Source organism: Salvia hispanica, chromosome 2 (assembly GCF_029641045.1).
Source record: "Salvia hispanica isolate PSC_SH4W2 chromosome 2, Shi_PSC_v1, whole genome shotgun sequence".
In the NCBI taxonomy this organism is placed as follows: Eukaryota; Viridiplantae; Streptophyta; class Magnoliopsida; order Lamiales; family Lamiaceae; genus Salvia; species Salvia hispanica.
Window position 1 is genome coordinate 35,899,034 of NC_142693.1, and position 25,604 is coordinate 35,924,637.

General features: G+C 37.2%; 1 protein-coding gene and 2 pseudogenes across 4 annotated transcripts; 2 read left to right on the forward strand and 1 right to left on the reverse strand.

The window, feature by feature from the left end:
• Positions 1-5,901: 5,901 nt before the first annotated feature.
• Positions 5,902-13,728, forward strand: LOC125206627 (uncharacterized). 4 transcript variants are annotated; one of them, XM_048105881.2, is made up of 4 exons: positions 5,902-6,502; positions 7,699-8,070; positions 8,227-12,634; positions 13,312-13,728. In XM_048105881.2, the coding sequence occupies exons 1-3, from the start codon at positions 6,389-6,391 to the stop codon at positions 12,592-12,594; spliced, it is 4,854 nt and encodes a 1,617-aa protein (XP_047961838.1). In that variant the 5' UTR covers positions 5,902-6,388; the 3' UTR covers positions 12,595-12,634; positions 13,312-13,728. The 4 variants fall into 4 exon arrangements, with proteins under 4 accessions (XP_047961838.1, XP_047961831.1, XP_047961846.1 ...); XM_048105874.2 differs by having other exon boundaries at positions 5,903-6,502; positions 13,309-13,728; XM_048105868.2 differs by having other exon boundaries at positions 5,906-6,502; positions 13,301-13,728.
• A 5,658-nt stretch (positions 13,729-19,386) lies between these two features.
• Positions 19,387-19,716, forward strand: LOC125194009 (acid phosphatase 1 pseudogene; annotated as a pseudogene).
• A 696-nt stretch (positions 19,717-20,412) lies between these two features.
• Positions 20,413-23,720, reverse strand: LOC125221356 (protease Do-like 9; annotated as a pseudogene).
• Positions 23,721-25,604: the final 1,884 nt, after the last annotated feature.

A 25,604-nucleotide genomic window follows, 5' to 3' on the forward strand; every position in this document is an offset into this window, starting at 1 on the left:
TTGATATGAATTGCTGAGTGAGATTAATGAGATTATTTTGTTAAAATGCTTTTTATATTTTTGTCATTTATTTATTCTGAATAATTAATTAACTTTTGTTAATATTTTATTTAATTGGATAGTTAAAAAAGTGATTCAAAAATTATTATAATATTTGTAATGAAAATTTTGATCCATCAACCAAGCATTCAAATTAAGATTATCCTAAATATAACATAAGCAATCAAACAATTTATATAATTCAATACTATTAATTTAGTCATACAAAAAGTTCATTACCGCACAAAACTCTAACTGAATTCTTAATTAGCAATAAACTGTGTAACTCTAAATGTATTCTCAATTAGCAATAGACTGTGTAACTGATTCTAATTAGTTGGTCCAACAAAAAGAAAATTTGCAGCATTGGAAATTGTAAAGTAGCATAAAAATAGTATAGATGTTTCATATTTCAATAAGCCACGTTTAAAAGTACAATAAATAAAGATAAACGTTACAACATTCAAAAGGGCTATATTATTCATAGTGTTAATTCAACCAATTAATGTAATATTTTGTGTAATTTATCATTTGAATTTTTTTATGGTCATAATTTTGACGTTTTGAATATTATGAGTTATCGATTTATTATTTTGTTAAAAGTGTGATTTGCATTATATTTTTAGTTGAGATATATGAAGGATTGTTTTAAACATATTTTTAAATGTATCTAACACTTGATATAGTCTCTTCGTCGTTGTCCAAATAATTATGCCTGCCTTGATTCCATTTCAAATATGTTTAACTTTATGTCTCTAGGTGTAAAATGAATCGAGGAGCATATATTTATTGGATTGTTATTATATAGTATATTTTTCTTTTCTTTTTTAATTTTATATAGTTATATTTTCATATTTTAATTAATCAATTAACAATTTAAACATTTATGATAAAAAAATATTATGTCGTGCATCGCACGTGGGCTAACACTAGTACGTCATAATAAGGCACTTTTATTAAAACTTTATTTTGCATATTGGCTAAGTCAGTAGCCACTTTTAATAAAACTTAAAAGACCTTCGAAATACATTTATTATTTTACACAAACTTTATGAATTGCACTAAGTCTACATACATGTGAAATTTGTTTAGTTTTTTTGGTTTTGGTTGTCATCCTAATCCAATGGATTAAGCCCATTGAAATATGTGTTAATTCCTTGGAAGTTGGGCCGAGTTTTTGTAGATATATGCTAAATCCAACATCTATTATTTAGGGAGAAAACCTTAATATAAATGTGAAGTGTGATAATTGTGAATGCAACTAAATAATCGTGGATGGAAATTGAAACGGAAGATGCACCTTTCTAGCATTTAAAATTGATGAAAAGACGATGAAACACAGTTCAGTTGGTAAGACGTTTCTCCTTTAATTAATAGGTCGAGGTTTGAGTTATTAGGAGACGCTCATAGGAGACACTCTATGCTCGAGTCTATGCATCGGTGACTACTCTCTACTTCTTCGTTAAACGTTATAGACTCATAGTATTATTATAGTAAGATATAGTGTTACAGTTGCAATGTTTTCAAAACCGTTTAATACAGTGAAAACCTTGAAAGATGATGGCACTTAGAGTGTCCACAGTGGGAGGGACGTGACCCTTGGCCCGGAGTTGGGCAGGGCACGGCCCCCCACTACCGAGCCGCAGGGTGGACGAGAGAGAGCCGAGCTCTCGGCCAGGCCGAGGCTCTTGGGCACGCGACTCGGCCCGCCACTGCAGGGGCCGAGAGCCGCGGCCCTTGGCCACCGATTTTAATTTTTTTTTTTTTGTATTTTTCAAATTTTTTTGTTATATATTCATTATTTCTCCTCCATTTTTTTTACCTCAAACTAAACTCCACTCTTTCCAATTGATTTCAATTTAAGTTTCAAAACATGGATTCCAACAATGAAGATTTTAATTTTGTTATAATATTTACTATGTATTTTAATTATTATATGCAAATAATATTTATTATAGCTAAAATTAAAATGTAACAAAAAAATGTTAATAATTTTAATTGGTGGTCCGGAGGGCCACCATTGTGGTGGCCAAGTTTGTTGGGCATGCCCAACAAATGGTGATTTGGGCATGCCCAAGTGGGCCACCATTGTGGTCAATCTTAGGAGGGTTTAGGGAATGATGCTTTGTTGTTGGGTATGATCATGGATGGTCCGATAAGCTCGAAAGACATGTGGCATCTAGGTGTAGGGATGTCAATCGGGTCGGCCCACCGGGTTTCGGGCCAATCCTATTCAGGTTACGGGTCAATCGGGTGCGGGCTAGTCGGGTTGTGATTTCTTTCGGGTTATAAAAGTTCAACCCTAACCTTAAAAGCTCGGGTTTCGGGCTAGCCCAGCGGGGTAATCGGGTTGCTACCGATAAGATTAACATGCGATCAATCCCATAAATAATGATGAAAATTAGTTATATTCATAAAATGTAAAATATTTAATAATGATAAACGTGAGATATATGCTTAAACTCAATCATAAACATAATCAAATACTAATATTTGAGATATTTCGTAAAATTTTAATGCATATTTTAGAAATTTAAATAATTTTTTTAGTGAATTTAAAGTTTTTAGTTTATTTATCAATTATTATATTAATAAAAATTAAATATATAATTTATATATTTAATATAAAAATTGAAAGTTACTTTTTTTAGTTATCTATAATTATAAAATCAATCAATGAAATGTCGAATTAGGAGTAAAAATTGCAATAATAAAAATTTTATCGGGTTTCCGGGCCAGCCCATCGGGTTTTCGGGTCTGGCCCTAACGGGTTGCGGGTTAATCGGGTGCGGGCTAGTCGGGTTGTGATTTATTTCGGGTTATAAAAGTTCAACCCTAACCCTATAAATTTGGCGGGCTATTCGGGCCAGCCCACGGGTTGCGGGCTACATTGACATCCCTATCTAGGTGCATGCACAAAAGAAGATAAAATGGATAAATAATCTAACATGAATCATACTTTTAATCATACTCCCTAACAATTTTGCCTTTTTAATAAAGATTTCGATCTGAAAACCGTGCGTGTGCAGTCAATGGTGGATTTAGTGGCCGCCCCTCTCAACTACCCGTACGAAGAGCATAAGTGTCTCTAATCACTCCGTCCAAGTATAAAAATAAATTTGTTTTGAAATCTTTCAAAATCAAATTATTATAATTTCAATTCATATATAATCATTAGATGAATAATATGCATGTACAACCATATTTATCTTTTATTTAGGGCTACTTCAATAATAATAATAATAATATACTAAAATTTCACCCACGTACACTAGTTCTACTTAAATATTATATTACTCTCTTCGTTCCTCTGTTGTAGAGACGTTTTTTTTTCGGTACGAGATTTATGAAATAGTGTTAAAAGTGAATTAAATGAAAGGAGAATAAAGTAGGAAAAGGAAAAATGAAGAGTGATGAAGAGACAATACATTAAAAGAGAATAAATAAGTTGTTTTTTGCCAAAAAAAAAAACAAAATGACTCAGGTACAATGGACAATCAAAAAAAAAAAAATACGACTCGGCTAAATGGACCGAGAGAGTATTTATTTTATTATTAAAAATCTATTAAATTAATTATTATTATTAAATGTAGTATTTCATTTCTGGTTCCAGAATTCACCATTTTATGTATTCTGCGCCGTTGCATGTTGTGTGTATTACGTGTGTGGTTGCAAAGTGTGTGTAGTTGTATGCCGCGTAGGAGGTGTAGTTGTATGCAACGCGTTTGCTGTGTGTGTGTCGCGTGTTCGCGTGTGTATATTGTGTATGTGTACATATATGCGCGCAATTACTTCAAATTCAATTTTATACGGAGTAATAAATTACTTTGAATTTGAATTGAAATAAATTCATTCAAATATAATTAATACAATTTCCATTCATACATCGAAGGACCCTAATTTTGTTTTATAGCAATAGATAATGGATTTATAGATGTATATGCATGCGTTTTTCTGTAATAGATTAATATCATTCAGTACATATTAAAACCTTTTTCGCATTATGTAGATTTAATTTAATAGCGTTGAATACAATAAAGCAAGTTAGCAATCTATACAAAAAACTGTGTCTAGACACATGGTAACAATTATGAATTAATAGCGTCTACATGAATACGTAAAACAAAAAAATTTATACTAGAATAAAACTAATTAGTACTCGAAGGGGTGTTCGGTTGGCAAAACTAAATCTCATGATTAAATATGTATCATGTTTGGTTCATAAGATTGACCTTCACAACTTAATCCTAGATGGATAGTCTCATGATTATTAGTCATAGCTAGGGATGTCAATCGGGCTAACCTGTTCGGGTTCGGACCAGCCCACTCGGGTTGCTGGGCTATTTGGGGCGGGCCATTCGAGTTATGGATTTTTCGGGCCATAAATTTTCAACCCTAACCCGTCGGGTTTTGGGCTAACCCATCGGGCTATTCGGGCCTAAAAGCTTTCGAAAATAATCTCTTGTATCAAAATTTTCTTCTATAAAATGATTTTAAATATTAGATACTATTTTGTTTTTAGTTTAGAATCATATAAAATCTTCAAATTTTCCTAGTTTCTTCAATAATACTTGAAAAGAAGTCTTTCATCTCGATCAACTACAATATAAATTAAAGCTTGTGTTCGTGTCATTATTATGACATTGTTCGTAACTAATTCTTTATGAAAATTAAAAATCATATCTTACATGAATCATTATTAAAATGATAAATATATTAAGATTTTGATGGGTTAGTTCTTAATTTTGTCTTGATTAGCTTTGGAGGTGGTAAGACATTAGTGGTAGATGATGGGACGGTGCAATAATGAGTTGGGATGGAACTTGAAAGCTGATATCGTGGGATCGAGTGAAAAAATGTAGAATGAAGATTGAATAAGAAGATTGAGGATTCAAAAATATAAAAAATCTGTAAAACTTAATATTTAATAATTAAAACTCACAACCCATCGGACCGACCCGCAACCCGTTCGGCCCAACCCGTTTAACCCGCCAACCCATTAGGGCCAACTCGTTTAGCCTGTTTTGTATCCGGGTAATAAAGTTACAGCCCTAACCCGCTCATATTACCGGGTTGTTCGGGCCGCCCCACGGGTTTCGGATTGAATTGACATCCCTAGTCATAGCCTCCCCCTCCAACTAAAATAATCCCACAACTTAATCTTAGATGGATAGTCTCATGATAATTAGTTATGGCAACCGAACTCCACCTAATTTTTCAATAAAAAAACCTGATGGATGACCGGGAATCCTAGCAAGCCGTAAATACATTGGTTTATTTTAAATTTTGAATGTCATATTTATATACTCCATCATTTTAGTCCAATTTTAATTTTCACACTTACAACAAAATAATTTTTTTTTGGAAATGTACAGTTTTTCCAATTACCATTATTTATTCTCTATTTAATTTTTTCACAAATATTAAAAAAATATGCTGATATAAAATGGTTAAAGATAATTAATTGTACATCCAAATCTATATAATAGTAGCATTTCATAATAAATAGAATTTTCCCCCAAAACATAATGGACTATTGATGGGATGATGTAAATATTAATTGCAGATCCAAATCTATAGAATAGAATTTCACAATAGTTGAATAAAAATAAATAAATAATGATAATGGTAAGTTGGTTTATGTGCCAAATATTGTTTTTAAATTGTCTATTATTCCTTCTTCATTTTCAGATTATGGATATTAATCCATCAAAGTAAATAAGGAACAATAATAATTGTCTTTAATAGGAAAATCGAAGTAATGAAAATTAGTCAACAAATATATATGGAAATGGATAGGGGCGACAAATGTGATTTCCAAATTGGAAAGGAGTAGATTCATAATTATCCCAAAATTCCGTGCTCCCAATGAGAAAATAAGAACTGCGTCGTTCCCTTTGTTACTCTGTTCATTTCTCAAAAAAATTCCCTCTTGTATCAGATTCATCTAATCCCATAGTTGTGCCCTATTTATAGACTCACCAAATCCCGAAAATTTGCTGATTAATTCATCGATTTGTGTTTATGTATATGGCATGTTGACTGGATCAGAAGGTTAAATGAGTTGGGATTTCCGCGTGTTGCAGATCGTGCAATTGAAGACGCTGCTAGTTTCAGACGTTGAGGCCGTGTCCGATTATTAATTTCGGATGGTTTAGGGTTTTTGGATTGGCAATCAGGAATTTATAGGGTTTTCGTTAAGAGGTTGAATAATCAAGATATTTAGGGTTTTGGATTTGCGAGAAGCGGAGAGGGTGAAGATTCAGAGCAATTGATTTGAATTGATGGTTGAAGGCAGTTTTTGTGGTTGTGTCGAATCTCGGAAAAATGCAAAGAAGGGATTTTTATTATGCGTGGGAGGTTTCGGAGGGAAGGTGAGGGGAGTTGCAGAAGTCTACAACGTAGTATCAGTTGGCATATGCACCCAACTGTAACTGCTGCGGAATCAAATTCGTTTTTTAAGGTGCGGACTCTTTTTTTTTCTTGTCAAAGTTTTTGATTCTTTACTGGTATCGGTCGATTGTTTTGATTGAATATATCAGAATCGTTCAATCATTGTTTTACGATTTTGGAAATGATCATATACTTGCTGCCATCGTGAGCGGCGTTACAAACAGTTGAAGACTTTACTAGGTGCTTTTATATAGATGCCTATATACGTGTATACATGTCTCTAAATTGTATGGCAGCATCTATCAATTAACTTACTTTTTCCGCCAAACAAGTTTTTGGGATTGGTTCAAGACTGATGTTTTATGCATTAATCCGTAAGTTTTACCATTAAAACATTTCACGTGTGCTTTTTGTGATTTGGCATGATTATTTTCAATTGTAAACAAATTTGTGTTAATCATATGCGTATATGAAAATCATACCTCTGCTTCATGTACAAATTTCATGGATTTTGTACTAGTTCTACCGATGGGGCAGGATATTGCATTTTTCTGTTGGCAGTGGACAATTCACGTGTTCAACGAGCCAAAACTTCAAAAGAAGCAACTTTATTCCTCTAATAGCGAGTAGTTTACCACCTTTACCATGTCACATTAGTATTGGTACCAAGTACCAACTATATACAATCATGCACAACCTAGAAAGTCTTATTTATAAGAGTAAGGATTGCTTAAGAAACTATAGATCATTAACATTGAAAGTTGTTATCTAAAACTTTATAACCTATAATGGTTAAGAAAGAAATGAGCTATGAGGTGATCATGTTATGCCTAGACACTGTTTTTTGAATTAGATTAGGTTCCTCATCTGTATTTGTATTAGGTGAGTTTGCCTATCAGGTTTTCAACTGTTTATATTTCTCAGAGAGGTATGAAAAAGTTGGCTCTGTGCACCTTATAATACCAATATGATACTACATAACTGATACTTTTTGCCATTCTGACTTCTGATGAATCTAATGATGTTTGCTTTTGGTGAATGGTATTATGGTAATCTCAACCAATGGCGCTTTTTGGCATTTTGAAAATGGAATACCATGTGTAATCTCAACCAAGTGTAATTTGGAATAATTTTCTGAACTACACATCCGAAAGAAACTGCTGCATCTTTTTCAGCTACTTAGTATGGCTTGTCAACAGGTTTATTTTTTAAGACTGCAGGAAAATAGTTGACTTGACAACCACGTGTCATCTTCTTCTCTTGCAGGATGGTCGCAAAATCAACGTTGGTGATTGTGGTCTTTTCAAACCCCCTCAGGATTCTCCGCCTTTTATTGGTTTAATTCGTCGGTTGACATTAAGTAAAGATAATAACTTGTGGGTAGGAGTTAATTGGCTTTATCGACCTGCTGAGCTAAAGCTCGGAAAAGGCTCTCTCTTGGACAGCGTCCCAAACGAAATCTTTTACTCGTTTCATAAAGACGAGATTCTTGCTGCCTCTTTACTTCATCCCTGTAAAGTTGCATTTCTTCCTAGAGGTGCTGAACTTCCCACAGGGACATCCTCTTTTGTTTGCTGGCGCGTCTATGACATTGAAAACAAGTGTTTATGGTGGCTAACAGATCAAGATTACATTAATGTTAGTTGTCATTGTTGTTTGTCAATAATTTGTTCTCTATTACTAATAACTAGTAATGTTGTTTACTGATTAGGGAACGCATGGGGTAAGATCACCATGCTGATTCTTTCATCCTCTCAGAATCTTTTTCTAAACACATTTGTGCATGACTTGCAGGAGCGTCAAGAAGAAGTAGACCAGCTTTTAGACAAAACAAGGACAGAAATGCATGGAACATTGCAGCCTGGTGGCCGATCCCCGAAACAAGCTAATGGCCTAACTTCAGCATCCCAATTAAAACCTAGTTCTGAGAATGCTCAGAATAGTGGGACTTCCCTTCCTTCCCAAACCAAGGTTAAGAAGAGGGAAAGAGGAGATCATTCAATGGATCCTGTCAAACGGGAACGTTTCTCAAAAACAGATGATAGCGGCTCTGGTCAGCACAAAAATGAAAATAATGTGAAATCTGATATTGCAAAGATAACAGAGAAAGGTGGAGTTGTAGATTTTGAAGGAGTTGAGAAGCTTTTACAATTAATGCAACATAAAGTGGAGAAGAAAATGGATTTAAATAGCCGTGCCATGCTTGCTGGTGTAGTAGCTGCAACTGAGAAGATTGAGTGTCTCAATCGTTTTATGCAGTTGAAGGGTTTATCTGTATTTGATGAGTGGCTGCAGGAGATCCATAAGGGGAAGGTTGGTGGTGGTAACAATTCAAAGGATGGTGACAAACCTGTGGAGGAATTTCTTTTGGTTTTACTTCGTGCTCTAGATAACCTTCCTGTGAACCTCCCTGCACTTCAAACATGCAACATTGGTAGATCTGTGAATCATCTACGATCTCATAAAAACGTAGAAATTCAAAGGAAGGCTCGAAGTTTAGTTGACACGTGGAAGAAACGCGTTCAGGCGGAAATGACTAGTAGTGACGCAGAGACTGGTTCTGCCCAAGGTGGACCTGTATGGTCTTCCAAATCACGCGTCCCAGAGGCTTCCCATGCTGCTAGCAGAACACTGAGTGGATCTGATGTTGCCATGAAAAGCTCTATCACTCATTCTGCGTCTAAAACTACTTCGGTAAAGTCCTCACATGGAGAAAATAACACAAAGTCTGCTTCTTCATCTCCTGGTCCAGTAAAACCATCTTCGCCACCAGCATCTGTTAAGGAGAGTCAACCTGGAACTTCTGTCGGTGGTAGTGGCACTCCTGATGCCCCTCTAATTAGGGAGGATAGGAGCAGCAGTTCAAATCAGTCTCATAGTTACAGTCCTTCAGTTTCAACAAAAGAGGAGGCAAAGAGTTCGACAGCAGTTTCTGCATCTGCTAGTAAGATATCAAGCAGTAGTTCTCGAAATCGAAAAGGTGGTGGTTTTCCAGGGGTTGGTGGAGTTCAGAAAGACAGCAGCTCTAGCAGAAGTTTATCATCTATAAGAAATTCTACCTCAGATAAAGTATCTCAATCTGGTATGTTAAGTGAAAGGGTTAGCGATGGACCAGTGCTTGAAGCAGGCAATCCTAAGCTAATTGTTAAGATACCAAACCGGTCACAGAGCCCAAGTCAAGGTGTCAGAGGAGTATCTCCCGAAGATCCTTCTGCTCTGAGTAGCCAAACATCTCAACCAGTGATTTCAGACAAACTTGATCAGTTTGACAATAATTCAAGGGCGAAGAGTGATGCTCTCCAATGTAATACTAGCCCTGACACGAATGTTGAATCTTGTCGAGTTAATGATAAGGAAGACGTAGTGACTGGATCTGGTGATGGAGCTGGGTCAGCTGCTGTACATATCAAAGAAGAGAAAAGTATATCAACTGAAGACTCCAGTCTACCTATGGAAGGCCCAAAAAAGAACCAACTGAAGTGTGGAAAGTTGCATGAAACTTCTTTTAGCCCCATGAATGCTTTAATTGAAAGCTGTGTTAAATACTCTGAAGCACACTCTTCATTGTCCCCCGAGGATGATGTAGGGATGAACTTACTGGCTAGTGTGGCAACTGGGGAAATGTCAAGATCAGAAATTGTTTCACCCTCTGATTCAACTGAAAGAAGCACACCTGCAGCGGAGGGAGTTTGCTTTAATGATGATGCAAAATCAAAGCCTTCCCCTGAAGATGAAATTCAAGGAACTGAAAGTCAGCAGCTTTGCAATGACGGAGATGGTGTTTACAAGAAACAGGTTTTGTTAAATGGTTCATGCTCTGAAGATGGATTGCATCTGTCTAAACAAGCATCATTCTCCACGGATGTAGATTGTCATCCATCCCATACTTCTGCAGAGATGCCAGATGGAGAGGGAAGCAAACCCTATGACGCTGCTAGCACAGATTCTAGAAGTACTGCTGACCCTAATTGGGAGTTTAGTAAGAATTTGACTGAAAAGACTGATGCCAATCAGAAGACTGGAGATGAAGTTGATAAAGAATTCCAGGAGGAAAATACCCCATCAGGAAATGGCATGGATAACATTGGCGACTGTAAAAAAGATGGAACTAGTGTTACTGGGACTGATTACAAGTCTGGTGATGATCCCTCAGACACAGCTAAGGGGACAGCAATGGCTGAAGATGCATTTACGAATCAATTGTGTAATATGGACTGCAAGAGTGATGTAAAGGATGCATTGATGGTGGGTACTAACTCGATGAAGAAAATCACTGCTATAGTTGTAAAGTCTGAACTCAAAGAAAGAGTTAGTGATGAGAAGACGCATCATACCTCATCACACCTGATATTTTCTGAAGCTGGTGATGCTGTCAAAGTTAGTGAAATGGATGAAAAGGATATCAAGACTTGTGTTACTGATGTTGAAAGGGCTATCATCAGTCAGAGAGTTGACAGAAACACAGCCCTTGATGGCTGTAGTACTGTTAGTTCATGTTCCACTGGTGACGGTCTTAGAAGTCATAATATGGAAACAGCTACAGAAAAGAAAGAGATCAGCGAGCCAGTCTCACTCCCTGAGACAGGCTTTCCTGCTTCTGTTTCCCCCGAAGGGCATACAAATGCAAACATTAGAGGATCAAAACCTCTTGTAATTAAAGTCGATGAAGTAGAATCTGCTTCAGAAGTTGCAGAAGTGCTCTCTGCTGCAGCAAGAGCAGATCCAGATGCAAGAGTAAAGTTTGATCTCAATGAAGGGTTTAGTGTTGATGATGGAAAATATGGGGAGCCAGGGAGTTTGGCGGCCTCTTTTTCAACAACTGTTCAGATGTCCAACAGCCTGCAAGCTTCTGTAAACCATTTTCCTACTCTCCATCCTGCTTCCATTACAGTGGCTGCTGCTGCAAAAGGCGCCTTTGTTCCTCCAGAGGACCTTTTGAGAAGTAAAGGGGAATTGGGTTGGAAGGGATCTGCTGCCACTAGTGCATTTCGCCCAGCTGAACCTAGAAAGGTTATTGAAGTTCCTTTGGCTACAACCAAATCCTCATGTGATCCTTCTACCAGTAAAAGTGGCCATGCTATGTTGGATATAGATCTTAATGTAGACCTAAATGAGCCAGATGAAAGTTTCGAGACAGCTTCTCGAGATTGTTATTTGGTTAACGATAGTTCGATATTGCTTAATAAAAGTTCAGGTTTTACACCAGTTCTTGGCTCTGGTGGACTGGGTTTTGATTTGAATAGAGTTGATGAATCTAATGAGAATGGACAGTGTTCTACCAGCCGGAGTTATAATGAAGAGAGTTCTGTAGTACTTGTCAAACCCTCAGGATTCTTACCGTCTGCTGATGTTCAAAGGGGTTTTGATCTCAATGATCAGCCTGGGTTTGATGATGGTGGTGCAGAGCACTTAAGAAACACTCAACAATTCAAAGTTGCTTTGACATCCCAGTCGCCTTATATTGGTCCTAGAGCAAATAATCCTGGACTTGGTAGTTTGTCGTCTTGGTTCCCACCAGCTAGTACTTATTCAGCTGCGGCAATTCCATCAAATATACCTGATCGCACCGACCAATCATTTCAAGCAATTCCACCTGGAGCATCCCAGAGAATGTTTGGCCCTGCTGGCATATCTCCATTTACGCCTGATGTTTACCGTGGATCAGTATTGTCCTCATCTCCTGCTGTCTCATTCCCGTCTGGTCCTTTCCAGTTTCCAGTGCTCCCTTATGGGCACTCTTTTCCTTTATCATCTGCCAATTTTCCCATTGGCGGAACCTCATTTGCAGATGCCTCATCTGGTACTAGGCTTTTTGCACCTCCTGTGAATCCTCAATTGTTGGGACCAGTTGGTGCAATTCCATCCCAATTTCAGAGACCATTTATGGTTGGTCTTCCAGATAATAGCAGTAACAGTGGATTGGAAAACAGCCGAAAGTGGGTTAGACAAGGTCTAGACCTCAATGCTGGCCCTGGAGCGGTTGAAGGTGATGTCAGGGAAGACAATTTGCCTCATTCATCAAGTCAACACTCTGTTATCAATTCGCACGCGCAAGCAGAGGAGCAAGCTAGGCTCTGTCCAGTTTCAGGTGTGAAGAGGGCGGAACCTGACGGAGGGTGGGATAAAGAAACGATCAGATACAAGCAGTCATCATGGCAGTAGGAAATGTAAATTTCTGGGCTACATGCTCAACATACGTCCTGTAAGTTTGCTTCTCTTTCCTGTTTTTACTTTGATGGTGTATGGTGTTACTTCATGTGAATTCAATTACTTGTTTCCATGCTGCTGACTGTTCGGCATGACTGATCTAGATATAGTTCTGTGCATATGAAACATAGTTTATTTTCTACTTGAGTCTATAATTTGCTGAACAATGGCTAAAAAGTATACTTTTAAACCTAGAGGTATCAATAGCTTCCCAAAGTCTGAAGTCTTCTAAGTTCCCCAATTCTCAATGAACTTGGGATAGCGTACGGTTACTTTTCTGCTTCTGTCTGTGAGGAATCGCATTATAAGAGTAACGTGTCTTTACGATACTGTAGATGCCAAATATACTTTTTGCCACTTGAAACGGTGTGTTTTGTAAACATTTATAGTTCCTAAAGCAGAGTTTCCAAATCAGCCTTTCCATTTAGGTTTGACTTCCCACATATCCTCTGATAGTTTTCTTTATATAATGTGTAGGGTCTCAAAGATTTTGATGCCGGCATTAGCTATTTAGTCCATGTGTTTTTTTTTTACAATACTAAATGTGTGGAAAATTTTACTTGTGATTTTGCTGTTTACCTATGCAAACCCATGTCATTCAAAATCTAAATCTTTGGACTTGTTTAATGTGGACCTAATTGAAGTATCTTAATTGTCCTAGCTCTGCAGCAGGTTCTGAGCCCCTTAGTTGGAATAACCTTCAAACTGCGAGTTGTTTGGGAAACTCAATTCTTATCCACCCGGTCTCTGAAGTCGGACCTCTTCTGAACATCAGTGATATCATTCCCTACTGGAAGGATGGAGGTCCTAATCCACCTGTACATAGACTGCTGGAGAAGCACAAGCTTGTGGCGCCAAGATATACCGAAGATCGATGTGCATAGTTTCTGGCTAACCATTCAGAGGAGGCTGGATCTTAGATTTATACAAGCCCTTGTGAATTTGAGCTTTTACTGCCCATCGTTCTTTTCTCTTTTATACTTTTTATTCTTTTTCTTTTTTCGCCCACATATTTACAAGTAGATCTCTGTCGAATTTGGTGCTAATGGTTTTTCATATGAAGGTTTAGCTTTGATGGCCTTTGCTGTACTTCATGTTGCGTTGCTGTTCTAACCTATTTTCACCCTGCAGAAATAGATTAGATTGTTAAAGATGACATATTTATAGAAATTGTAAGTACACTAGATAAACAAGTACATACAAGGAAGGATGAGGAATCTGTCAATCACCTCATCTTTCAGCCAATGGTTCTACTTTTAAGGAGTGGTCGATGGAGATTATCCATGTGTACCGATGGCACACTACCTTTCTTCGGTAGGTACTCTCTTTTGACGGTCTGGCAATAGTATGGATTTCCATATTCTATGCCATCTCGTCTCTTATGGATATCCTTAATAAGGTGGCATTTCTAGTAAGTTGGCATTTCTAGTAAGTTCTCATGTCTAATTCGTTATCTCTATGTTTCAGTGTTTTTTTAGCATTGCTTGTAATCTTATACTCCCTCCATTCCAACTAAGTTTATACATAACTTTTGGTTAAGGAGATTAAGAAATTGTGTTGAAAAGTATGAGATGAATAAAGTATGAAAGATAAAATGAGAGTGAAGTAGGTGATGGAATAAAGTAAGAGTGATTGGATGTTTTTGTTTTTAGTCAAAAAGAAAAATGACTCAACTTAGTTGGGACATCTAAAAAAGGGATATGACTCAACTTAATTGGGACGGAGGGAGTAGACATGGCCAAACCAAACCGGACCGCCGGTTAACCGCCGGTTTCTAACCGGCGGTTCGGTTCCGGTTCGAAATCCGGTTACACGGTTTTTACGGTTCGGTTACGGTTCGAGAAATATGCAACCGGAACCGGCGGTTAACCGCCGGTTCGGAACCGCCGGTTAACCGGAAAAAGTAGCCGTTCGCCGATAGGTTCGTAGGGTTGCAGGGGGTAGGTCTGAAAAAGCACGGTTAACCGCCGGTTTGTGTCGGAAACCGGCGGTTTGTGTTAGAAAACCGGCGGTTCCTGACACAAAACTGCCGGTTCCCGCCGGTTCGGGCGTAGGGTTCAGGCGTAGGGTCTAGGGTTCAGGCGTAGGGTCTGAAAAGGTGTCGGAAACCGCCGGTTTCTGACCGAAAACCGGCGGTTTCCGACCGTTTCAAATTTTGAATTTTAATTTTTTTTTTTTTTTTTTTTTTTTTAATATCAGATTTTCCCCCCATTTTTATCTATAAATACCCCCTTCTTCATCACTTCTACTCACCTCATTCTTGTGTTAACAAGGATTTCTCTCTCAATCTCCAATTCTCTATTCTCTACCTCATTCTCTCAATTTGCTCTCTACTTGTTTACTTAAGTTGTTCATCAATTTTCATAATTTGCACTTCATATTAGTTACAACTTACAACTTGTTCAACTACATTACTATAAAAAAAAATATGTCTTCTTCTCGTGGTGGTGGTGACCGTGATTGACGGGGCAAAGGAATTGCAGAAGATCAATCTACCCGTCCGAGAAAATCACGACGACCTACTCGTCGAGAAGTTTTGGAGGAGGTTTCCCATGCTGAGGCTGTTCGCTTACAAGTAAGTTATAAAATATTTTGCATATTATTTTTTTTATACATAAAGTCATAACTTAATAAGTTTGAGTTCATGATTTTTCTATGTTCATCATCTTCTAAATTCTAATTCGTACATACTACGTATACTATTTGTAGATGGAAGAAGATCGTCGTGCAGCTGCAGCCATTGCACTATCCCAATTGGGTGGTCATGGCGCGGTTGGCGCTGAATCCGATGCTGATAATTACATCTCGGTCGATGATTACGATATTGATGATGTTAATGTTAATCTGAACGATGATAATGAGGACAGTGACGGTGGTGACCACGTAGATGAGGAAATGCCCCCCTCCTTCACAAGACGGCCGCGGAGAAAAAACTAAATATAAATCTGATATATTTGTGAAACATTTCAAAAAGGTCCCAATAGTTTCTTCCGCTAATGAAGTGCCGGTATTTTTTATGGCATATTGTAACTACTGCACCAAAAAATACAAATTCAAGAAGTCCGGGGGATATGGCTCTCTCATCCGTCACATGACGACAATTCATCCCGAACTATATGGACATAGTGCTAGCCAAACCCAACTCAACTTCCAAAGTGCGAGTGCCCATGGCTCCGCCTCCTGTTCGTCTCAAACAGGTACGCCGTCCTCTGCTCTTTTAAGATATGATCATAAGCATACTACTGATGTTATGGCTAAATTTGCTGCCATGCATCATCTTCCTTTTAATGTTTATGATAATCAAGATTACGAAGATTCGATGAAAGAGTGTTATAATTTGAACTCAAAAAGACTACCTAGAACTAGTATTCAACGATCTACCAAAAATCAATATAATGAAATGAAAAAAGATTTATCACGATATTTGAGTAACTTGGGACACAAAGTGAATATTTGCTCTGATGTATGGACTGACGCTTTCCAAAAGCATGCATACATGGGAATTACGGTTCACTTTATGGACAATAGTTGGTCTTTGAACAAACGTTTAATTGCTTTTAGAGATTTTCCTACACCACACACTGCAAATGCAATTGCTTATTTAATTATTCAAGTTTTGAATGAATATCAATTATGCAATAAGGTGTTTTCTATTGCTTTTGATAATGCAACTGCTAATACTGCAAGTATTAGCGACTTGATTGATGCGTGCTCTCCGATTATCGATGGTAAGTATTTTCATCAAAGATGTGTATGTCATATTTTGAACTTATGTGTACAAGATGCGCTTTCTTTATGGCAAAAGCATGTTGATCCTATTAGAAATGCAGTTAGAGCGATCCATTTCAAGCTTGGCAAGGCTTGGAAAAAATATTGCCGTAACAGGAACATCAGGTATACAACTTTTATAATGGATGTGTCTACTAGATGGAACTCTACATATGATTGCCTCAATTCTACTTTGGAGCATAGAGATGCTTTGTGCGATTTTTTTAGAACCAATCCCTATGGTGATATAGTTCTTACGCCTAATTGTTGGGACCAAAGCATGAGTTTATGTCAATTGTTCAAAGCTTTCAAAAGTGCTACCGTTGAATTATCGGGTGTTTACTATTGCACATCTGTTCGTGTGTTAGAGCATTGCATGTATATAGCACTTGGTTTTAAAACATGCATGAAAAATGCTAGATCTCGTGAGCTAATGTGTGTTTTATTTTATATGATTGAAAAATGGTTGAAGTATTTTAGTGAAATTTCAACTGTGTTTTTAATTGCTATGTGCTTGGATCCGAAATGGAAATTAGCTGGCACAACTAAGATCTTAGATTTCTATTATCAAAATTTGCGTTCTATTGATCTTAGTCCACTTCAAAATTTGCCTTTTGATGATAATGAAACCTCGAGAGTTTTTGAACTAACCATTCCTGATAGATCACTTGTTCAAGCTCAATTTGAAAGTAGTTTGCGTACTCTCTTTGCCGAATATGAAGAAAGGTATAACCGTACCCACCAAATTCATCCACGTACACAACATGCTCCTCAACCGCAGCAATACGGCGGTTTTAGTTTTGCTTATGATGACCCCGATGCTCAATCACAATTAGCCGACTTATACGGCTACGGCACAAGCTCAAGTTCAAGGTCCACCTCAATGGGATCGGTAAGCGAGTTAGATTTTTATTTGGAAGCACGCCACCATACTTTTAGTGATGCAGGTCCTACACCCGCCCAAATCGACGTCCTAGAGTGGTGGGGAACACACGAGAAAGATTATCCCATACTTGCGTCAATGGCTAAGGAGATCTTTGCAGTCCCGGCTTCCACTGTAGCCGTCGAGTCCACTTTCAGTGTTGGAGCATGTGTCTTGGACGTGAGAAGAAGCAAACTCTCCGCGAGAAATATGGAAGCCGTGATGTTACTTGATGATTGGGGAAAAGCTGCAAGGAGAGCGCAAGAACCAGATTGGGATGCTCGTGAAGAGAGTGAGGAAACCTTCACCGACACCGAGGATGAAGGTGGAGAATGAAGGCCAACCGTCGTCAACCGCCAACCAACAAGGTAAGCAAGGTAAGAGAACTACGTGGACTTTGATTCCTCAATGCAATTGAGCATTAAGGATACGTAGAAAACTCAACTTAAATTTTAAATTTAAGTTGAGCTCAAGTCCTTTTCCTTTTATTTCTTTTTTTTTTTCTAATTGTTTCAACTTTACTTTTAATATGTTTTTTGTAAATTATAATTTTGTATTTAAATTTTAAATTCAAGTGTATAGTTGTAGTATTGTTGTATTTTGTAACTTGTAATTGTAATATTGTATTGTAGAAATTTACATTCAAAGTTTCAAATCAATAAAAATGCAATTCTTTATCGTTATCGATTCTCTTTGGATTTTACTATAGAATTTCAATAAAAGTTATAACTCTAAGATTTAATAACTCTAAAATTAAAAAAAAAATTAAAAAAAAAATATTGAACCGGAACCGGTGAAAAACCGGCGGTTCGTAACCGGAACCGGAACCGGCGGTTAAACCGGAACCGGATAACCGGTATCCGGGCCGGTTACGGTTCACGATCTCGCCGAACCGGAACCGGCGGTTTTCGAACCGTGGCCACCAGTAGGAGGGAGTATTCTGTTTTGGACTCTTAGCCACAACACCTAAGTGGTTTGAATTAGAGTTTGAGCAAAAAAATTGAAATTCAAAAATGCGATTTGAATCAAATTGAAAATTAAAATTCGGTTATGAATTTTGGGTTTTCAGATCGGATCAAATATTTTAAAATACGAAGTAATCCAAAATCTTAAGGGTGTTTTGGTTCATTCCAAATTCCCAATGGTGTTTTAGACTTTTAGTTCATTTTAAATAAATAGCTGGTTTATGAACTAAAACGCTCTTTTTTCAAATTCGAAAATTTTAAAACTCAATATCAACCTTCCATTTTTTTATCTAGTAGTTGAGATTTGGTCTCTAGTTATGCACTAAATAGGTAGTGGTTCTATATCACTACTAAATGATTGATGTGACAAAGTGATAATGAGATGAACAAACTGACTTATGCACCCGTCATGGCCTCAGAGGCAAAATCGTTTGACGAGACACCTTGAATGTGATTTTTGCTTGTGCAGGTTTCCAAAAGGTGATTTTTCCTACTTCATGGACCCAAAAAGTGCAAATCTTATTTTCCAGGTACTAATTATGAATTCCTCTTTATATAAAATTGGTCTTAAACATATGTTCATTTTATCATTTTGGTCATAAACTTTATCTTTTGAATTTTTTTATCCTGTACATTTCAAATCGGATCACAATTAGTCTTCTGTTAGTCAATGATCTTAATCACAATTTTGACCAAGTTAAGCATTATTTAATCATCCAAATTATTTTTTAAATAAAATTATAAATTATTTGTTCCAAGTCACTTTCATCTTCTTCCTCCACATTCTATCAATGGCACATTCTATCAATGGCGGGGAGGGAGCGGAAGATTTTTACCATGAACCCGTCAGGCCGTCACTGCTTCTCCGGCACGACGTCACTCTGCCGCTAGGCCTCCTTTTTTATCTTATCCCCCACACGCCATTTTCATAGCAACGAACTAAAGTCATAAAAAAAAAGTTGAAATCCAGAAGAAGAAGAAAAAAAAAAAAAAAAGAGATTTTCTGTTCACGTCACAAAAAGCATTTCTTCAACAGTTAAAAATCCCCAATTTTAAACCTTGGACCAAAAGGAATTATTCCATTGGTGCGCTATGATTCTATTGAAACAGCTCCTTCTATTGTCCTTGGTTTTGCCGTTCGCTTTCCCTAAAGACGCTGAGCCATCTCTGATCGTCCAAATCAACCAGCCACAGCTGGATAAACTCGACGCCCAAGCACATTGTACAAGCTGGAGGGTGGCTGTGGAGGCCAACAATCTGAGCCCTTGGAAGACGGTTCCTGAAGAGTGCCGTGATTATGTGATGGAATATATGAGAGGGAGAGGGTACCTCCTCGATCTCCAGAGGATCGCCGATGAGGCTGTATTGCATGCCAGAAGTGTTAAGTTGAACGGGGGATGGGAAATTCGCCTGGGTTTTTGATGTGGATGAGACTCTGCTTTCGAATTGAATTGAATTCCGACCCATATAAGGAAATTAAGCAGCCGCAAGTCGACCCATACAAGGTCGCCATCGCAGATTTTTGCGCCGGTGGGGGATAAGATAAAAGAGGAGGCCCAGCGACGGAGCGACGTCGTGCCGGAGAGGCTAGTGCACGGTGAAAATCTTCCGCTCCCTCCCCGCAATTGATAGAAAGTGGAGGAGGAATATAAAAGTGATTGAAATAAATAATTTATGATTTTATTTAAAAAAATAATTTTGATGATTAAATAATTAAATATTGCTTAACTTGGTTAAAATTGTGATTAAGATCGTTGACTGTTAATATACAGAATTGTTAACGGATGATCAATTGTGATCCGATTTGAAATGTACAGGACCAAAAAATTCAAAAGATAAAATTTAGGACCAAAATGATAAAATCAGCATATGTTCAGGATCAATTTTAACCTTTATATATAATAAACCACGTAATAAAATTTTAAAAATAGAATACATATTAGTTCATTAAATTTCTTAAAACTCGTACCGAGTCAAAGTGAAACTTAATCTTGGACGAAAGGAGTAACTTTCATTTATTTATAACATAATACTTGCAATAAGGAGTACTTTATTTTACTATTTTTAAAATGAAAAAAAAGTGACTATTTTTCGATTGGATGGAATATATGCATATTATCATGCTTTGAGATCATCCGACATGGCTGATGGTATACAGTGGGTCGCCAGAATGTCCAAGGTAGCAGCTTTAGCAGTCGTCGTCTGGAGAACCACAAGCTGCACCAACAACAAGAAGATTGAAGGTGTTCAACAAATTACTATATTTGCCAATACTACAATTAACCAACACAAAATGCTCACCTTTTCATAGTCCAGATCAAACTTCAAACATTCTTCATTGCAGCTCTCCACCATGCTAGCCAAACTCTTCAAGTTCTTCACAGGCTCACCATTGAATGCAAGAATCTAAATGCAGACAAACAAAAGTGGTTCATATCAATTTATCAAATATAGACTCGTTTTTTTGTTGGTAGTAGCATTTATCTATCCTTGACTAAGCCTTGTATGAGAGGAGACTAGCATTTCCCACTAACCTGGGTGTTGAAGATATTCTCATATCCAATATTGATGTCAGCCGCAAGCACCTTCAGCAACAAGTGTTAACCACATAATCATCACTCACCGATGCAACATTGAACATACGCATTATGGTGTAGTCAAGATTAACCTGAGAAACAATGACGATTTGTTCATCCCGTTCCAAGCAACAGTTTGTCCAGTAACTTGTTTGGAGTTTGGCACTCGTAATCATTTCCATACTGGAGACATGGATAGAAAAGTAATTAAGATAATAAAGCTAGACTAACACACCCTTTATTGGATGTTAATATATGCTGTTGGGAGCAGAAGTCTAACCTCAGAACGTAGGTATGGTACAGAAAGAGTTGAAAAAACAAATCCCGCAACAATGTAATACGAAGGAGGTTTCCCCTTATTGTGAGCAGGAACGAGCCTTGTGTGCATCTCAAGTTTGACTTCGACCTTCAGCGTTTCTGCGTTACGCAGAACTTCAATTGCAGCAGTATCCCCAGTATCCTTTTGGGACACCAGGTAGCTAAAGCATATGCGCTCACCATTCCTAAATGGAACTGCATCCCAAAAATGATGTTATTGTATGAATCTTGTAGGTCTGTAATTCACTTAGTTATAGTTAAAGACCCTTTATCAGCATATACCTGTTCCATCATTAGCAATATGGACACCATCAAAGCTAAGTATAATATCTGATGGTTTCAAAACAGAAGACATTGGCGAAGTGGGGTTAATTCTTCTTACGCGCACACCCTTCTGATCAGGTTTCATCCCCACAGACAAACGCAAGTCCGGATTTTCGAGCTTTTGCCACTCCGCCCCAACATCCGGGAACCCTGGCAGGCAACGAATACTTCGTGTCAGTGACAGTGGAAGTATATTAAAAATAAGAAGAAGAAAAACAGCATGAGATAATACTTAATACTTAATGCATACTAGTATATTATAATCATTTGAACTGCAAACAAGTGCTCATGGTCGATGCATACATTAATTTTCTAATTTCCTTAAAATATTTTGATAACTTTACTAGATAATTAGAATAGGTAGATGACAAGATATAAATCAATAGTATTAATTGATTTTGATATTCTCTTCTTTTATTAATTAGGTTTTTCCTCTTAGTAATTTATTTCTAGGTATTCTTTTTAAGTTTTATTTTATGTTTTCTTCGTCTGTACAAAATTCTCATTGTGGGACTACAAAGAAGCACCTTTTGAATAGAAATTTTATGATGAGTTTTATCTCTTTTGAGTTTTTCTTTTAAAATTTTCAGTTCATTGAGTTATTTTATCTGGTTTATTAAATGACATTTCACCATCGTTTGTGAAGTCAATCATTCCACTTCACGACTTATCAACGGTTCCTTCATACCACGTCATTCGTCATTCATCCATCCTTATCCAATCCTGTCTTGTTTTCATTGCGTTTTAATCGTTCTTGAGGAAATACCTATATAGTACTACTAAGATACTACTCCCTCCGTTGCAACTAAGTTGAGTCAAAATTTTTGGTACAAAGATTAAAAAATTGTATTGAAAAGTAGGAGAGAGGAATGTAGTAGAAAAGATAAAGAAAAAGTAAAGTAATACTGATTGAATGTTTTGTTTTTTTGTCAAAAAAGAAAATGTCTTTACTTAATTGGGACGGAGGGAGCAGTACTTTTTTTTTATATTTTTTTAGTCTATTAGTATTATCATTTTCCAAAATCTAAAATACCATTCTCAGAGTCAAGATAGAAGAATTATGTCAACAAATATTGGCTATCCAACTAGAAAGAGACAACGAAAAATAAGAGAAGGCCAGAAGAAAACTTGAACCAGTATATGTTCGATTCTTGTCATAATCTCGGATGAAGTGCATAATGACCGGCGTCGGTATGACACAACCAACATTCTCAACATCCTCGTCCTTGAGTGACTGAAACGCGATCCCAACACACTCTCTCTTCTCATTGAAAACCGGTCCCCCAGAATTCCCAGAATTGATGGCTGCATCGGTCTGTAACAATCAAAATGTCAGAAAGGGTCCAATTAGAATTAGAATCTACGGAACTGAATTTGAATGAATTGAATTAGTATTCAATTTCAAATCCTTTCTTCAGTAAAAATGATAGTAGAACATGCGTGCAATGTGTGCAGTGTGTGTAGTGCGGGCAGTGTGCAGTGTGTACAATATGTTTTGTGTGCAATGTGTATCATTTGGAAATTAATTGAAGGAGCTCCTATATATGTATATACCTGCACTCCCAAAAGATCCGCTGATCCATGAACGTACGAAACAATTCCTATTCGCGAAACAACTCCACTCGTTACACAGATGGTATCGCCCTCGCCCCCAATCGGATAGCCAACAACGGTCACCGCATCTTGAAGCGCCGGCAGATCACCAAATTCTACCGGAGAGACTCCTTCCCAGAACTCCTCATCCTCTACTGTTAGCAAAGCTGTCCAGTATTATGCAGTTAGTTAAGGAGTACCATAATTTTGAATTTTCCCGCGTAAAAGCTGCAAACACAAATTAGTAAGAAAGCCTCACTCACCAATATCGCATTCTTCCCCAATTGCAAGCACGGTGGCGACATATTTGGTGTCTGAACCCCTCTTCTTCAGCTTAACCTGCGTATAGTGCTCTACAGAATGTGCATTCGTCAAAACCCTCCTTCCCTCGATAACAAAGCCGCTGCTGGTCGAACTGTACTGCCGATTTCTCTGCCACGGCAGCGAGAAGTTGGGGTCCGTGTGAAAACAGAAAACCTTCACCACCGCATCCATCGCTGGGACAGCCCTAGCCGCTTTGCGATCAACATTCGTGTTGATGAGCTCCACGTTATCGACTGTGACGCTGGTGGTTGGCGGGGAAGCTGTGTTATTGTGTTTGGTTTGACTGCTCATTTTGTTAATTTGTGTTGAAGCATTTTAGAGGGAATTGGGTTTATTTGTAAACATTTGCAACTCAAGTCTCTATCGCGTCCTTATTTAATGAATCCAATTCGATTATCTAAACTGTCCCGACAATCTGAAATCCGAATTATGAAATCTGGTCCAATCCGATCTAAAAAATTCAAAATCCCAACTATGAAATCCAATGTGATTTGAAAAACTTCTATTTGCATAAAAATGGGAATAGTCCCCAAAAATATATGCCTAAAGTACGACATAGATTTAGCGGTGCAAGAAGAGCGAAGATATAAATGCGTGCCCAAAGTTACGACGCTTAATATTGGTGGACACAATTTGGTTCAATTGGGGGGCTTAAGCCCATGTCAAGTTATTTTTAATTTTTTGTAACGTTGTCAAAGTTTTGATATGGTAGGAGAATCAAAAGCCACGATTGTCACTAACATATAGTACTATGAAAATTATAATCTCCAAATTCAAATTTCAAAATTTAGAATATACAGCTCATATCTAATCAATGATTTGCATATGTAACACTATTAAGCACGACATCGTAACAGAAAACGCACGTGACAGAAAGATAATTTTATGTGTATATAAGTTTAAAAGATAGAGATAACACTCGAAAGAACGAATATTTAAGCGTTTATCTCTAGCACGTGATGCGGATGAACTAATCGAATCTGACAAACGAATATTTAAGTTTTTTTTTATCTCTAGCACATGATGCGAATGATAATTGAATTTGACAAACAAATATTTAAGTTTTATCTCTAGCACATGATGCGGATGATAATCGAATTTGACAAACGAATATTTAAGTTTTATCTCTAGCACATGATGTGGGTGATAAAATAAAGTAATATTGATTGAATATTTTGTTTTTTATCAAAAAAAAAATGTCTTTACTTAATTGGAACGGAGGGAGTAGTACTTTTTTAAAAAATATTTTAGTCTATTAGTATATCATTTTCCAAAATCTGAAACACCATTCTCCCTCAAGAGTCAAGATAGAAGAATTTTGTCAAAACGCGATCCCAACACACTCTCTCTTCTCATTGAAAACAGGTCCCCCAGAATTCCCAGAATTGATGGCTGCATAGGTCCGTAACAATCAAAATTTCAGAAAGAGTCCATTCGGTATTGAATTAGAATTAGAATCTACGGAACTGATTTGAATGAATTGAATTAGTATTTCAAATTCGGTAAAAATGATAGTACAACATGAGTGCAGTGTGTATGCGTGCGCGCAATATGCAGGGTGTGTACAATGTCTTTTGTGTGTACATAAATTCAAAAGATAGAGATACACACTCAACGAACGAATATTTAAGTGTTTATCTCTAGCACGTGATGCGGATGAACTAATCGAATCTGACAAACGAATAATTAAGTTTTTTTATCTCTAGCACATGATGCGGATGATAATTGAATTTGACAAACGAATATTTAAGTTTTATCTCTAGCACATGATGTGGGTGATAATCGAGTTTAACAAAGGAATATTTAAGTTTTATCTCTAGCACATGATGCGAATGAACTAATCGAATTTGACAAACGAATATTTAAGCGTTTATCTCTAGCATGTGATGCGGATGTGACATTGTCACGACCGTAGTTAGCTAAGGATAGCATAACCCGGTTTATCGCGACTAAGGAGGGATTATAAGAAGCGGGAATAGAAATTAGGGGAGGTTAAGGTCAAGACATAGAATACACACAAATTATAATAATAAAGGATATTACTTAGCAAAATATACTCGATCAAGGGGACTCGAGAGACTGTTCTTACAAGTTCGACTTATACGAGTTTAGAAATTTAATAATAAGCGAGGCCTTATTAATGGCACAGCGGAAGCAAAAGAACGCGGTTCATGT